A 14663-nucleotide genomic window follows, 5' to 3' on the forward strand; every position below is an offset into this window, starting at 1 on the left:
ATAAATAATACAGAAATACACCACGAGAGTTGTATACGTGATAGGTAAATTTATATATATACATAGAACTCATGTTTTATTTTTTATATTCAGCCACAGGTGAATTAATTTGGAAATACCTGTTACATACGTAAAGTGACTTAATTGCTAGTTATTTTCGATGTTCAAAAAAACAAAAATTCAGAATTTGCAGGATTACAATTTTTTTCTTCAATTATATATACGTACGTTTTACACTGTAATGCAATACGGCAATACTTATCATTTATCAATAATATTATTATACAACTATATACGGTTGTCAATGTATATGTTATGGTATGATATACTCAGTACTTACCATATTTTAAAATATTTAGATACAAAAAAAGAGTAAAATGTACTTCATACATGATTTAATCTCAATTTCGGAATTCAAAAAAAAAAAAAAAAAAACAAAAATATAATACCACCAATATCAATTTTTCTCGTTTATTTTATTTTCACATATTTTGGTATTTATTATGAAATTGTATATCAGTTTTTTCCGAATAACCTTCTAAATCTAGGGCTGCTATAGTGTTATAATATTATATTTCGCACTATACACGGTAATAATTATAATAATATGTCCTTCTTGACTGCTCCGGGAATAATATTATTGTATAGATATTAAGATATTTATGTATAGTTATAGATATGCGCGGAAGTTAATCTTTGTTTGACGGCCATATCAAATTACACGCGAGAAATTATAAAGACGACGTCTGCGCGTATAAAGAATATATTGTTATTTTTCCCGTGGATTCACCAATCACCGTAGGACGACTCGAACCGTCATCGAATCGCACAAGCCCCGATTGGGTACACCGGCGGATGTTGGATTCCATCTGTCAGCACCATAGCTGTGCCGTCACGGTTCGTTCATGACGGATAAAATTAAAAGATAATAATCAGTGTATATCGGCGTTGTTTTCTTCAGCTTGCACGTACAGCAGTCGCACACACGTAATACCCAGTCGGTACCATTCAAAAGAAAAATATGTGAGTATATATATAAGAAAGAGAGAAGTACCAAATAATAATAATGTATCGTAAAATAACATCAACAATAATTGTGGATCGTGTGTATATATATATATATAGTAAGTATTTTATTATGTGAGAACGACGACGAATGTACACTTGTGGTTAGAAGGGGAATAAAATCACGTATAGATGGCCTACTACAAAAAAATAAAATAGAAAAAAAATACTAGTATAATTTAATATACCTCCGACGTGGACCAAATTCATGGCTATACTTTATATACGTGTGATACGAGCACGCGTTCTTGTGGCTTCGGAAGTCACGTACCCTGTGTGGCGACGACAACAACGACGAAGGTGACACGCGGATCATTGTCACGTGAACCCGGCGGCGGCGGTCGATTATTACTTTTATTATACGTATGTGTATTATGCTTTCCGATTCGATTATACATGCCGCGGATGATTTTAGTTTTTATATTGAATATTACGTGTACTCTACGAATAATAGGTACAAATAAATGCTAAGTTTACAAATACCTAGATAATAATAAAATATTATATTGGTCTAAGTTGCGGGGTTTTAATAATATATAAATCATACACCACTATTACCGCAGCGCACAGTGATATATTTGCGTATATTTAAAGTGTTCACATTTGTTGTTCATAATTTTTCACGACTTCATAGTGTAGCTACTGATATTTGCATCCATATGTTGTATCCAGATTTGTTAGTATTATAATACGCATGATATGAATTTTAATTTAAAAAAAAATTAACCTATTGTTGCGTTTGTTTGATACAATTTCAGCGAACTAATTTATGTACATAATAATAATAAAGTATAATATTAATGAGCAATTTGCTTGCATTATTTGAAAGGTTTTGTGTTTAGTGAAGCTTGACGACAGCAGTAAAGTAAGACTTAATTGACAAGTTCTCGCTATTTAGTGTATTATAATATGTATAGTCTCTCTCTCTCCCTCAATTTTTCCGTCACAATATTTGAAGCATACTTTACGGTGTTTACCTACCAGGTCTGGTTGTATGTATGGCACTCTTCAGTCACCACCACTTTTATACGTTCAAACAAACGTGCGTTTATAGTCTTTTTACGAGTTTCGATCTTTCTTTTGTTTACTTCACGACATCACCATGATGCGATAGTGTAAACGAAGATTTCCATAGCTAATTAGATTGTCCTAAGAGCAATGGCGATAAAAACTGAAGCTCAACAACCGTTAAAACGATCTATCGTGTTGCGTAAAGTAAGTTAAATATCGCATTATGATCACAATCTGAAACGTTGTTCGATAGGTTTTTAATCATAATTTATACAATAGTGGTATTATAAATGTATCTATTTTCGCTAACATAATACATTATTACTACACATGAAAGATAGAACCTATATTATTCGATTCGCTAATGGTATATATATATTAAATTACAATAAAGAACCTTAGTATATACGAGTATAGTATTAAATCATAACTATAAACTGCTGCAAGTGTTTTGACGACAATGACACTCAAAAGTAAATTTCACTCATGTACTAGAATCTTTCATAACATTATACTAAGTATATATGTTATTCAAAATAAACGTAATAGCCATTCAAAATAATTTGTATGTGTTTACTTTCACGTATTTTTTCTATTGGTGTTAACTATATGTTTATCGATTATGATTTCTTCAATGACTATATATTATTATATGTAAATTTAATTCAGGATTTAGAAAATAAAAACTGACACGCCTCAAATAAATAAAATAAATATTTCATTAAAACGTTTTAGTGTCTAATTTATATTATAAATTATTTTGTAAAATAATTGTTTAACTCGTCCAAGTCAAATTATTATTTAAATATATAGGTTACATAATAAAAATATTCTATTGAAATTATAGTAAGTACAATTTATATTATATTGGTTGGTACGTTCAGTTGAAAAACACGTAGATATTATTAAATTTTAACGCTGATTTGAAGGATAGGTACGTTATAAAAATCTTAAGAATTAGCATAATATGTCACATACAATAGTTGTATTATATAATATTTGATGCTATATTTTTCCTGGAATTCTAAATAATGGTATAATACTATTATATTTACCTATGTAATATTTTATATTATAGATAAAATATAACTAATAATTAAAATATACAATTCAATTAGATAGAATTCATCAAATATCATTGGTAAATTTTGTACATGCACGTTGTTGTCTCTGTATAATTTTAAATTAAACAAAAAATATTATCACCGTCGATAATTTGCGAGTTTAATAATTAGGGTCCTAATTTTTTGAAAAATACTGTTTTTTTTTTAAAACTGCGTTTTAATACACATTACACAATAAAGAAAAAAATTATTAGTTCAATGGCCATTGTGCATTAATAAATCGTATTCAATAATTTATATTTATTTCTTATTAGTTGGATGTATATACTGACGATGAATATGCAAATAGTTATCTTCAAATGAGAATCTTAATATATTTTTCCTTTTTACTTTCTTAGATGTTATCGTTCGTTAGTGTTGTCTGTGTCTCCATGCACTCCGTATAACAACACATCAAAAACCTGGTGGTCACCGCTATGAACCGGTTGTCGAATATGGTAAAAGTACTATTTCTTGTGAATTTTAATTTACACATCACGCGTGCGCGGGAAATTCAACGATAAGTTAGTAAAATTAGAAATAAATGAGCTAAAGACGATATTTAATTTTAATTTTAATTTATACTATAGGTATCGTAGAAGCAATTGTCGAAATTTTGTTAATAAAAAAAAATCGAATTCGATATTGTTAACAGCTTAAACGAAACGATTTGATGAAAGAAAATCAAAATCAAAATTATTAATTTTATTTTTTAATAATTTTTTTTTTACATGTTTGACGAAATATTTAGTTGATATTTCTATAATAATATTGTGGTGCAATAAAATAAAACACAAGTTTCTTATTATTTATTAATAATTAGACACTGGGTTACAAACTAGCAAAATAATACTATTAATACTTCATTAATTTAATGAAAAATAAGTATTATTTTTTTTAAAGAATTTTATATTTGTGTTATGCTACAGCAATCATTCTACGTACAAAGATATTGATAGCGGTTGATATGGTATTTTTAATGAATTTCATTTTCTAAACTTTAAAAAGGGGAGTATTTCGCAACGATTTAGAGTTGTTCGACCTTTATTCGTTCAGAAACAATGATCATATTATAGTTATTTGCTGCAATGAAGTCGATGGGTTATTTTTTTCTCACAATATTCTGGAGGATATTGACCAACTAACCGTAAATGATGATAAGTAATAAACGACTTTATGGGAAAAATGTATGGCCACTGTTTGTATAATTGACAGCCTGCAAATTGACATGCACGGGATTCCTATGCGATGACTTATTATTGTTAGGACGTCAGGTTCATACAGCGTGCACAAGCGTGCATTTTTATGTTTTGAGGAAGGAGACGGAGAGGAATGGATAAGTATTACGAATGATAGGTATAATATGGCTAAGTTAATAACAAGTATGTATGTGGCTAATTTTTTAACGGTGAAAAAATGTACAAAGGAAAAACAATCTCTAGTTCTCATACGTATGACATTTTTTTTTTTATAGAATTAAAATTAAAATTCTAAAGTTTTATTGTCCGAACACAATAATATATTAAGTACACACTCTATAATACAGTGTACCTAAATTTTCTAGTAAATCAAAAATTACAAAAACTCTAATATTTGTTTTAAGTATCAATATTTTACTCAGCGAGTGTATAAAAACAAAACTGAAAATTTATACAAATAAAGAAAAATCAATTTACCTTCAAAACTAGAACAAAAATTGTGTTTGCATAATAAAGCTAATGATATAGAAATAAAGTTCATAAATCGTATTTATATTTCATTTTTAATTTATTTAAATTAGGAAAATTTATACATGTTATTATAATGTTGGATTTTCATTATAAAATGTTTTGTAAAATATATTTCTAAGAGACGAAAATATATTTTTGTTCGGATTAAAAAAGCTAGTAAAGTTAATAAAGAAAAAATATTTGTTAAAAATGCTTATAATTTATATACTTAGATTGTAATTAAAGTTGCATAGGATAATTCAAGTTTTATGGATTTAAACAATAAATGGCTTTATGTTTTTCAAATTCGATATTAAATAATTTTAAACTAACCGGAGTAATGACATAATTGCATGTAAAAACTGTTAATATAAATTTGGTATATTGTGGTTATTATTTTGATTTGTAAAATATTCGTTAAGCGAAGAAATTTAACTTGTGGTGCAAAAGTGATGGAAAGTAAAAACCTGATGTGATCCAATAAGGAGGGTAAGGCTTGTTGACGTTAATAAAACCATGTTGTGTGCGTATATACATCCAGGGGATGGGCAATGCACTTCAATCGTCGAGGTCGTTACCAAACTAGAGTTTAGGGTGGATTTTTTTTTACGTGGTTTCGCAAGACGTGAAATTTCGTAAAGAGCTCTCGATGCGATATTGAAGCGATTAAACCGAAACGGGTATTATGTGCACACCGAGGGGTGAAGGATAAAAAGGATCAAGTCGGCTCAGGAGAAAAAAAGTAGAAGATTTCATCATCATCGAGTAACAGCTAGATGATGCAGAGGAGGGATGAACGCTATTGAAGTTTTCCTCGTCCCCGGCACGTAACCTTTTGCGATACAACTTTTTTTTTTTTTAAGTGCCCTTTTGCGTACAATACACTTATTCGAGTTTGTAGGTACGTTTATAATATACATTTAGAAAATCGAATATATTTTTTATGCATATGTATAAAACGTATTAACGTGTTTATTCAATTTAATATTCTATTATTTTGGTTAACAGTAGATAGCCATTAGGAATAAATACTTTTAATTAGTATATAAGACGCAAGTTTAAAATAAAATAATTGAAAATCCTGCATAAAATATATTTATGTAAAAAGTATTGAAATACACGTTTCACTATATAAATTTGTCACTGTTGCTTGTTCCAAACTAGGATTATAAACATGCGTGCTTTTTTGGCACTCATACAATTTTTGATAGCATAGTGACATACATAACTGCATTTTGAACGATAATTTTTGTAAATACAAAATTGTAATTATATACCTAAATATTTTAAATTCTAAAATCATATTTTATATTAGGTTTTTACTTTTTTAGCAAACAGCAGTGAATTGAATTATATTTTTTAATACTATTTTAATATTTATAAATTACTTTCTAAATGATGAGTAAACATTAACCAAACTTCAATGGAAGAAATAATAACAGTGTTACAAATTTACATAAAATAATTTAATGATTGACTTTGTAAATAGCGTTACAATAATTTAATTGGTTAATATTTTTAAATATCAGAATAAATTATAATACAAGGTGTCATATAAGGAATAAGTATGATGAAGGAAAATGATTCAAAATGGAAATATTTATTTCCGATTTTAAACAACTTTCCACATAGTTTTTGGTATTCATTATATTTAGTTAATAATATACTTACATACTTATAATACTAATATAATGATTAATACTTTGTTTATTAGGTGAATTTGTATTTCGATCATTACAATTTGCACCAATTTAATCGTGTAAATTGTGGTGTTTAACAAAATATATTAATATAATATATTTAGTTAAAAAAAATATATACATTTATAGTAATAACATTTTTGTATAGGTAATATTATTTAAATTTAAAATTATTATTCCAATAAATTATTTTTATAAAACTTTTTTTAATAGGTATTGAAAATTGGGTGGTTCTTATTGAGTGAACATATATATATATATATCAGTATGTCAATAGAAAGCTAATTTATACTGCCAAGTTTCGTTAAATTAACTTTCGAGAAAACATGCAAATTCCAATTCCCTTTTTTTGTTGTTGTCATGGTTAATGTGTTGATGGGATTTTCTTTAACATATTTAATTTTCATCAATGAATATAGTATAACGAATTGAAAACCTTTTCCAGCCAAACAATTGACTATATCGTATCGATGCAATCGCAAGGGTTTCGAAATTGCGTTTCGTTCAAATCGAGCTCGAGTAACAACGTTTAAACATGGGATTTCTTTCATTTACCTCTCTACTCTTGTACAGTCGTACAGGTATACACTAGTGTAGTTTATACTTCAGCGGGTCACAGCAGTGTGGTTTTGGTTCAGGTGATAATGTGTAAATGGACCATTCGTGTACCGCCATTGTACAATGTGCCGGTAAATTTACAAGAAAATCGAAATTTCTACCGACATTCCGACGCTTAATCAGCCTATCCCGGACTTATGCGTAACGGATTTGGAAACCAGCAATTGGCATGGGTGGATAGTCATAGGGTTTATTGCGGTTAGTACATTAGGACACTTGAGTCCATTCGTAGAGATGATAGTATTAACGTTATAGCAATTTTCAAAATTTTCAACAAATCGACATGAATTAGGAATTTAAAAGAATGTTGATATACATATTACATTTTAAGTATTTATAAGCTGTGTTTTAAGTGAAGTACTTCGTAAACATAAAAAAATTCTAATATAAGCTTGTAAGTTGTAAATATAATAACTCTACCAGGAATAAAATTTACAAGCTCCATTTAGATTGTCCTGAACGTTTTTTGAACTTAACAAAATCTATTATGGGAAATGAAGCATTAAATAATATATTATGAAGTATAAAAATTTTTGAAACTAAAATTCAATTGCCTTTTTAAATTTTTTTCATCACTGCCGTATTGTTTAATCGGTTGGTGAAACGATTATACGAAAATCATAATACCAGTTGGCAGCCTATTTGACAATATTTATAGCACATAAAACGATTATTCTTTACCCCGTTATTTTGCACAACTCGGTTCACACAATTCATGATGCTAAATCGATGCGATGAGTGCTCCCTCTGAGTGATATAGGTACACGTAATATTATAAAATAGAAATATATTACACGATATTGGAATTTTCTAAGAATTTTATGGGTCGTTAATTTATTATTCGTAGTCGTAAACTGCTGATGAACAAGTTTAATAAAAACAAATCGCAACGCTTTGGCTTTCAATAAGTACTTGTATAGCCACATAAATTTTCTAACTTTTTATTTATATACTTAGGTATATTATAAACTATTATTACGTATAAATAATGTCAATTGTATGAATATTTTGTCCTATATAGGACTTACTAAAAAAATCTGTGACTAGTTATTTAGTTGTTCCTAGAATACGTTTTTAAATCGAAATTTATATTTATAAGATATATTTACATTTTAAATTACGAAAAAAAAATGGTAAATCGCATATTTAGATCGATGAATAAATGATGTGTAATATTCTGACTAAGAAAGGAAAATATTAAGCAAATAAGATAGAATTCTATCAATTGTCTGTTACAAATGAGTGTTAAGTACATTTTTAACGTTGTAGTTACGATGAGCATAAAATACATTTTATAATTTAAGGATTTTGAATTGAAATTTACCAATTACATTGTTTCTCAATTATTTCCTTTTACAATGATATATACCATGTTTTAATTTGAATTACAACTTAAAATATAACTAACTAATTAATATTGTAAGGAATTGCAAGGATTTATGATTGGATACATTCATAGTAATAAGCTTATTTGACTGTATGCAAACTACCGACACTATTTAGGTTAAGTACACTATCTATCAAAATATTTCATACCACGAACGTGACCTTCCAACATTTTTACAAGTTTACATATACTATTAAATATAAGATGTATCTCATATGTTTGAGATATTTTTATTTTTTTGAACATTTTAAAGAGCCATATATTTTAAGATACCATCAGAATCTCGTTTTTTACTTTTTCGTTCACACTGTTTCAGTAACCCATCGTATTCTACATTATTATTTTTTTTGCGACAACATTTTTATCTGTCAGAAGATAAAAATAATTTTTCATTTTTTTAGAACTTTCCACAAATTGTTGTATCGGTAATCAAGAAATTTCACTTTTTAATAAAGAATAATGTACGTCTAACGCAATATTTCAATATTTCTATTTTGTCAATCGATAGCCCACTCTAATTGTTACTTATTATTAGTAATTTAAATACTTGAGTATATATGTGTATTTTTGGTATGGATTTCATTATTTCAAAACTATTTCTTTTATAATTATCGATTAACTGTTTTATACAGAAATACCTACATTTTTAAACTTTTAAAAAAAGTAATTTCTAAGTATTTTTAATTTAGATGACAAATTATTTATAGAAAATTATATTAAATATTAATTCATTATCATAAAATTTAATGTATCTTAGCTTGAAATAAGTAACATGTAATTCTTATATAGGACAAATAAAATGTGATGCAAAACTTAAAACCTTTAAGGAACTTAAAAAAAAGGCAAGTAATCGGTTAGAAATTAGAATGGAGAATTGGAGTTGTAAACCAACCTATTTTTCACATTATAATGTTATACCCAATAGATTTTTCCACGTTAAATTTATATATTTATGTTTTATCGATATATTGTATTTTTTTCTTACATATTTAATTTTGATACATTTATTAGATAATCATAATTTTTAATAATGCAGTAAGCTTTCTACTAAAAAGAACAACAAATTAAATTAAATTTTATTTGCTAAATATTTTCTGCATGTAAGTCTTTTAAAAGGCTTTTTACAATGTACAATTTTGAACTTAAATCTAATGATAAACTATTTTTGTTGACTAACGATTTCGGTTGAAATATAAATATAAAAATAATTATTCGATTAATATTTAACATTAAAATACTATGGATTATACTTTTACTAAAGAGCACTACTTACATAATATGTAAAATATGATATTATCATGATTTTATTAAATATTATTTTATTTTAATGTAAAACTTAGTTATTTTATACAAGACCAAAGTTTAAAAATTAATTTTATGGTTGTATATTAAATAGCAAAATGAAGTATTAATAATTTTCATAAACACTACTTATAGATCAGTAAACATTTTAATACAACATCTACAGAAATCAAAATTCTTTACAATAAAAGGAAATATTTTTAAGTAAATTTTATTATTTTTATTAAAAAAAATTTATCAATAATCCAATAATACTCAAAATTTAATATCTTTAAGAGAATAATGATCAGAAAATAAAGAAAAGAAATTATATTTAAAAGAAAATATAAATGCCCCAAGCGGCCAAACAGGGAAAATAAACGGAAAAAAGACCGTTTAAAATTTGAGACGCCATCATGAAGATTAGCCAACAAACTTATTGTGTATATAGCCGCTGGACATTTATATGAAAACATTTTTTTTATTAAAAATATAACTTTTTGCATTCTTCATCCATATTGTAAGCATTGGCGTACAATGAAACTGTAAATTAAATTTCAAAGATGAACTATAATCATTTACATTATACAATATTCTTATTATGGTATATATGGATAAATCGAACGTAAATGAATCTAAAATAGACTTATATAATACGAACATTCAAAATATATTATAATATTATTGTGTTTTGTTCAATTTTTAATAAGGTATATAGTATAATAATGTTTTATCGAAGTTTGTTTCTTTAGTTATCATATAATCACGTTTCATGCGGTGGCAAAATCGGAAACTTGCGTTTTGTTTATTTGCATCCGTAATCTATTCAGTAATATCGACGATACCTACTTGTATTTGATCGGACGTATAATGAGTGGGCGTATAATTATATAAAAAAAAAAAAAAAAACGATTAAGATTCTGATTGAATTTTGAACGTCAATAAAATACACATTCAAATTAAAAATATTATAAATATTTTTCGTCGGCAGTTAGATAATATCAATAAAATATTTACAACTCGAAATATATCGTACGTTAATTAAAATTAATAGTAAACCATATTTCTATAGATATATACAGATTTAGTTTTACGATTACACTAGGATTTGAGAATTAAACATAATATTACGCATTATTTTTTCATGTAATAAATAATATATACGGTTATTGTAAAACTTAATATACTTTACACGATTGAATATTTTTTTTTGTATAAACTATTGCAATTTTTTCAGGTGCATTTTTAATTTTAAAAGAAAACAACCGAGTTGAAATCGAGTCTATATAGTGATTATTAACTTTTCAATAACCGGTATAGGCGGTATTTAAAAATTCGCCAGTATGCAAAAACTGATTAAAAATATAAAATACGAGATAAACATATACAATATATCTGTGCAAAGAATTTTCTCGTGCTGAAAGTATGTTATCCATAACCAATTACGACAGTTTCCTGTTTTCAAGTATACAAATATTACAATATTAAATTATTAGACGTAGGGGGGAGTCTTAATTACATTTTTTTATTTCACAAAAATATACTTAAAATAAATTCTTTATTATTCGTAGTCAATTAAATATTAGCACCAAAATCAAGATGCAAATGAAATGACATTTTATAATTATATCGTCATATAAGTCAGTGTATTTCTTTTATTCTTTCTTTTTATCTCATTCGCACAAGACATTTAGCGAAAAAGCTAATGAAATTATCACGCTATTATCATATGTAATAATTATTATAGTCGTCGCCAACTAACCTATCGTTAAGCCGAGGCGGAGGTGGCATAAAAGATACGGTGGACATTTGCTGGAGTTCCATAACCGTGGCTCTACCGCCGCCGCCGCCGCCGCCGTTGACGTCAAAAGCCGAAGACGAAGCGGATTGCTTTTTTGTCGCTCCGTACAGCTGTCTGTAATATTTTTCCTGATCTCCATACATCCAACATACTTTCCACCATTGGCGGCACATTAACACGTTCGACGACGGCGTCTTGTTGGCGGTGGCGGTGGCGGTGACGGACGACGAAGACGCGACCGTCGCGGCGGCGGTGGTTGTAGTCATCGTCACTTCGCGGTATACCGAGACGCCCATCGCGCGCGGAAAACGGAACGACCCAGCCGAGAATTCGCAGTTTCACAGCAATCGGATAAAACAATTTTTAGCAATGATCGTGCGGACGGATTCTGATGCACAAAAACGAGCACGCGCACTATACGCGTCAGAAACGGCGAAGACGAATCGACGGCGAAACAACCCGTTGCAGTACTCTGCAGGCTACCGGTCGGTCTCGGACACTGGTCCGCCTCGCCACCACCGAGCACGGTCGCCTCGCAATCACCGCCGCGTCACCCGCCTCTTCCACGGCCGGTCTCGAGCCGCACACCGTTCGCCAACGGTGTAGCGTTAGTAGAGGGGTGGGGGAAACACCGGCGGCGAGTCGGCCTGCGATCGTCGTATCCTTTTTCCTTACGACTACCTATGTTGTGTTATTATATAGGTTGTGTGGTTGGACTGCAGTAAAATTAGACGGTTCGTTTTATATAATATACGCGTGTAGGTACCCGAGCGCGTGTGCGTGTGGGTCGCGTGTGTTATAATAATATTATAACGTTATATTATATTATATAGTAGTGGTGCGGGAGACTCCTCGGGGCTAAATGAGAGAATATTCAGGTATTTTTCTCTTCTCTTCTTTTCATTTTATTACGTTTTTCATCCTTTTTACTGGCGACGACGGATTTCGTATAGCAACAACAACAACAACATGCGGTCTAACTTCCAGTGTATAATACAAAAAAAACTACGCTAACGCACTGCACTGCTCAGGACACGTGTAAACCCGCGAGTATAATATTAAACCTATAGATATTTGTTTAATTTTTAAACAGGCCATGTCCAATTACAACGTCAAAGTTTGGTGAGATGAAAAAAATTAATTTTAAAAAGTTATGTATTTTATCATTTTATAAAATTAATTACTATTTGCATAATTATTTATTTCATTGATTAGATAAAATGTATTAATAGACTGAAAACTATGAGTATGAAATGAAAACCTATTTTAAAATTACACGACAAAAAGTATAGGTAAACAGAAATGATGAGTTTAATCGCAAATATTAAACCTATATTTTAAGGTTCAGAATGAATATTAGATAAAAATGTAGCGTACGCGCAAAGAATGTGGTTCCTTGGATATGAAACATTTAAATAAGAGAAATCTTAAGTACTTTTGTTGAATTTTTGCTAACTTACATTTAATACCTGATAAGTATGGAGACTATCTTCACAAAAAGAATATACCTATCTACCAAATCGTTTTATGATGATATAATGTAACAATTGATGTTGGGCATAATATATTCATACCGCAATAATATTATATTGCTACATTGTTGATACTCCTGTATACCTGTTATATAAGATCGTGTGTCAGATTCCGAGGGATGAGGAGGCGTGTGCGAAGGGTAGTTTTTTTTTTAGAATGTTGGCGCAGGGCTTCTCAAAATATCAAATGATTCTACGCTATATGTATGATATTATACTGTATAATATTATAACAGTGGACGATGACACCGTGTAATAACAACGCCGCCGTGCCCGGCACGTTCCACGCGGAATTTCTCGGGCGAGACGTTCCGGTAATAATTCGATGCGATAACACAAAATCGACCTCCGCCGTTCATAATTCGGCTAAATTAACTGACTCGGCATAATTGGAATGCTGTCTTAACAAGTCGTAATGTCATTTCAATTACGGAGACGACGTGAGATTCAGGTGACGACGAAGACGGCTCGTGCATCACGGTTATTTTACAATGAATATTTTCGTCGTAAACGTGACAAATATCCCATTACGAAAATATGTTCCACCTAAAATGCGTCTGCTGCATTATAATATTCTGTGCGATATAATTAACGTTTTGTACAACGATCTGCAAGGATTTATACAACTGCAGTGTAAATAATAATTTTTACACACATAATTTCCTTCAATTAAACCTTCAATGACATTTTGATGTGTTAAAAGTATAAATAAAATAAATTATTAGTTCTTAATGGTTTCATGTTATTCTAAATTCTAAATTATAATTTATAATCAAATATCAATAGTTGTACACATAATATTATAATTTACGAGTATAATAAGTATACTTAATAATATTAAGCTAAAGAATTGGGATAGTATAAAGGAGCGGATCCAGAATATATTTATCGTGGGGGAGGGGGAGAAACAATTTCGAAACACTATCGAAAAGACAATGCATTTATCGGCTGCCAAAAATTGACAATCCATTTTAACCAAGAAAATTCACCAAAATCTATGGAGGGGGGCTATTGCACCATGTCCTCTTAGATCCACGCCTGATAGGATGTATAATTAATACAAGATGATACCAATTTTAACAAAATTGGTATAGAGTAATTGCCATGCATTACTATGAGATATTTTTAAATTAAATTAAATAATATTTAATATATTTTGTTTGTTATTAAAATAAACAAAAATTATGTTAACCTTATGTTCATAGCTTATATTCTAAAAAACTATTCAACTGATTTTGACAGACGTTTCAGAAAATGTTCTTCAATATATCAGGAAAGTTTTAAAAGTTGTTTCTATTCCGAGTACTATATCTAATCCGTAACCATCAAATATCGGTCAAATTAATTTATAAGGCAAGGTATACCGATGTGGATTTGCTGTAAGCAATAAAAACAGCTGAAATACCTTCACTAAAACCAGAATACAGAGATATAACAATTAAATGTGGTACCTTTT

General features: G+C 28.9%; 1 protein-coding gene across 4 annotated transcripts in view; it reads right to left on the reverse strand.

Annotated features, from left to right (window-relative positions):
- LOC113551592 (protein prickle-like) overlaps positions 1–14663 on the reverse strand; it is a 169200-nt gene that overhangs the window by 61107 nt on the left and 93430 nt on the right. Inside the window, exon 1 of one of the 4 annotated variants that reach the window (XM_026953920.1) lies at positions 11637–12166. The exons of the other annotated variants lie outside the window; for them this stretch is intronic. Coding sequence (XP_026809721.1) covers positions 11637–11971 — 335 coding nt within the window. The 5' untranslated portion in view covers positions 11972–12166. Of the gene's footprint in view, positions 1–11636; positions 12167–14663 lie in introns of those variants that run through there. 4 annotated transcript variants of the gene reach the window in all.

Source organism: Rhopalosiphum maidis, chromosome 2 (assembly GCF_003676215.2).
Source record: "Rhopalosiphum maidis isolate BTI-1 chromosome 2, ASM367621v3, whole genome shotgun sequence".
Lineage (NCBI taxonomy): Eukaryota > Metazoa > Arthropoda > Insecta > Hemiptera > Aphididae > Rhopalosiphum > Rhopalosiphum maidis.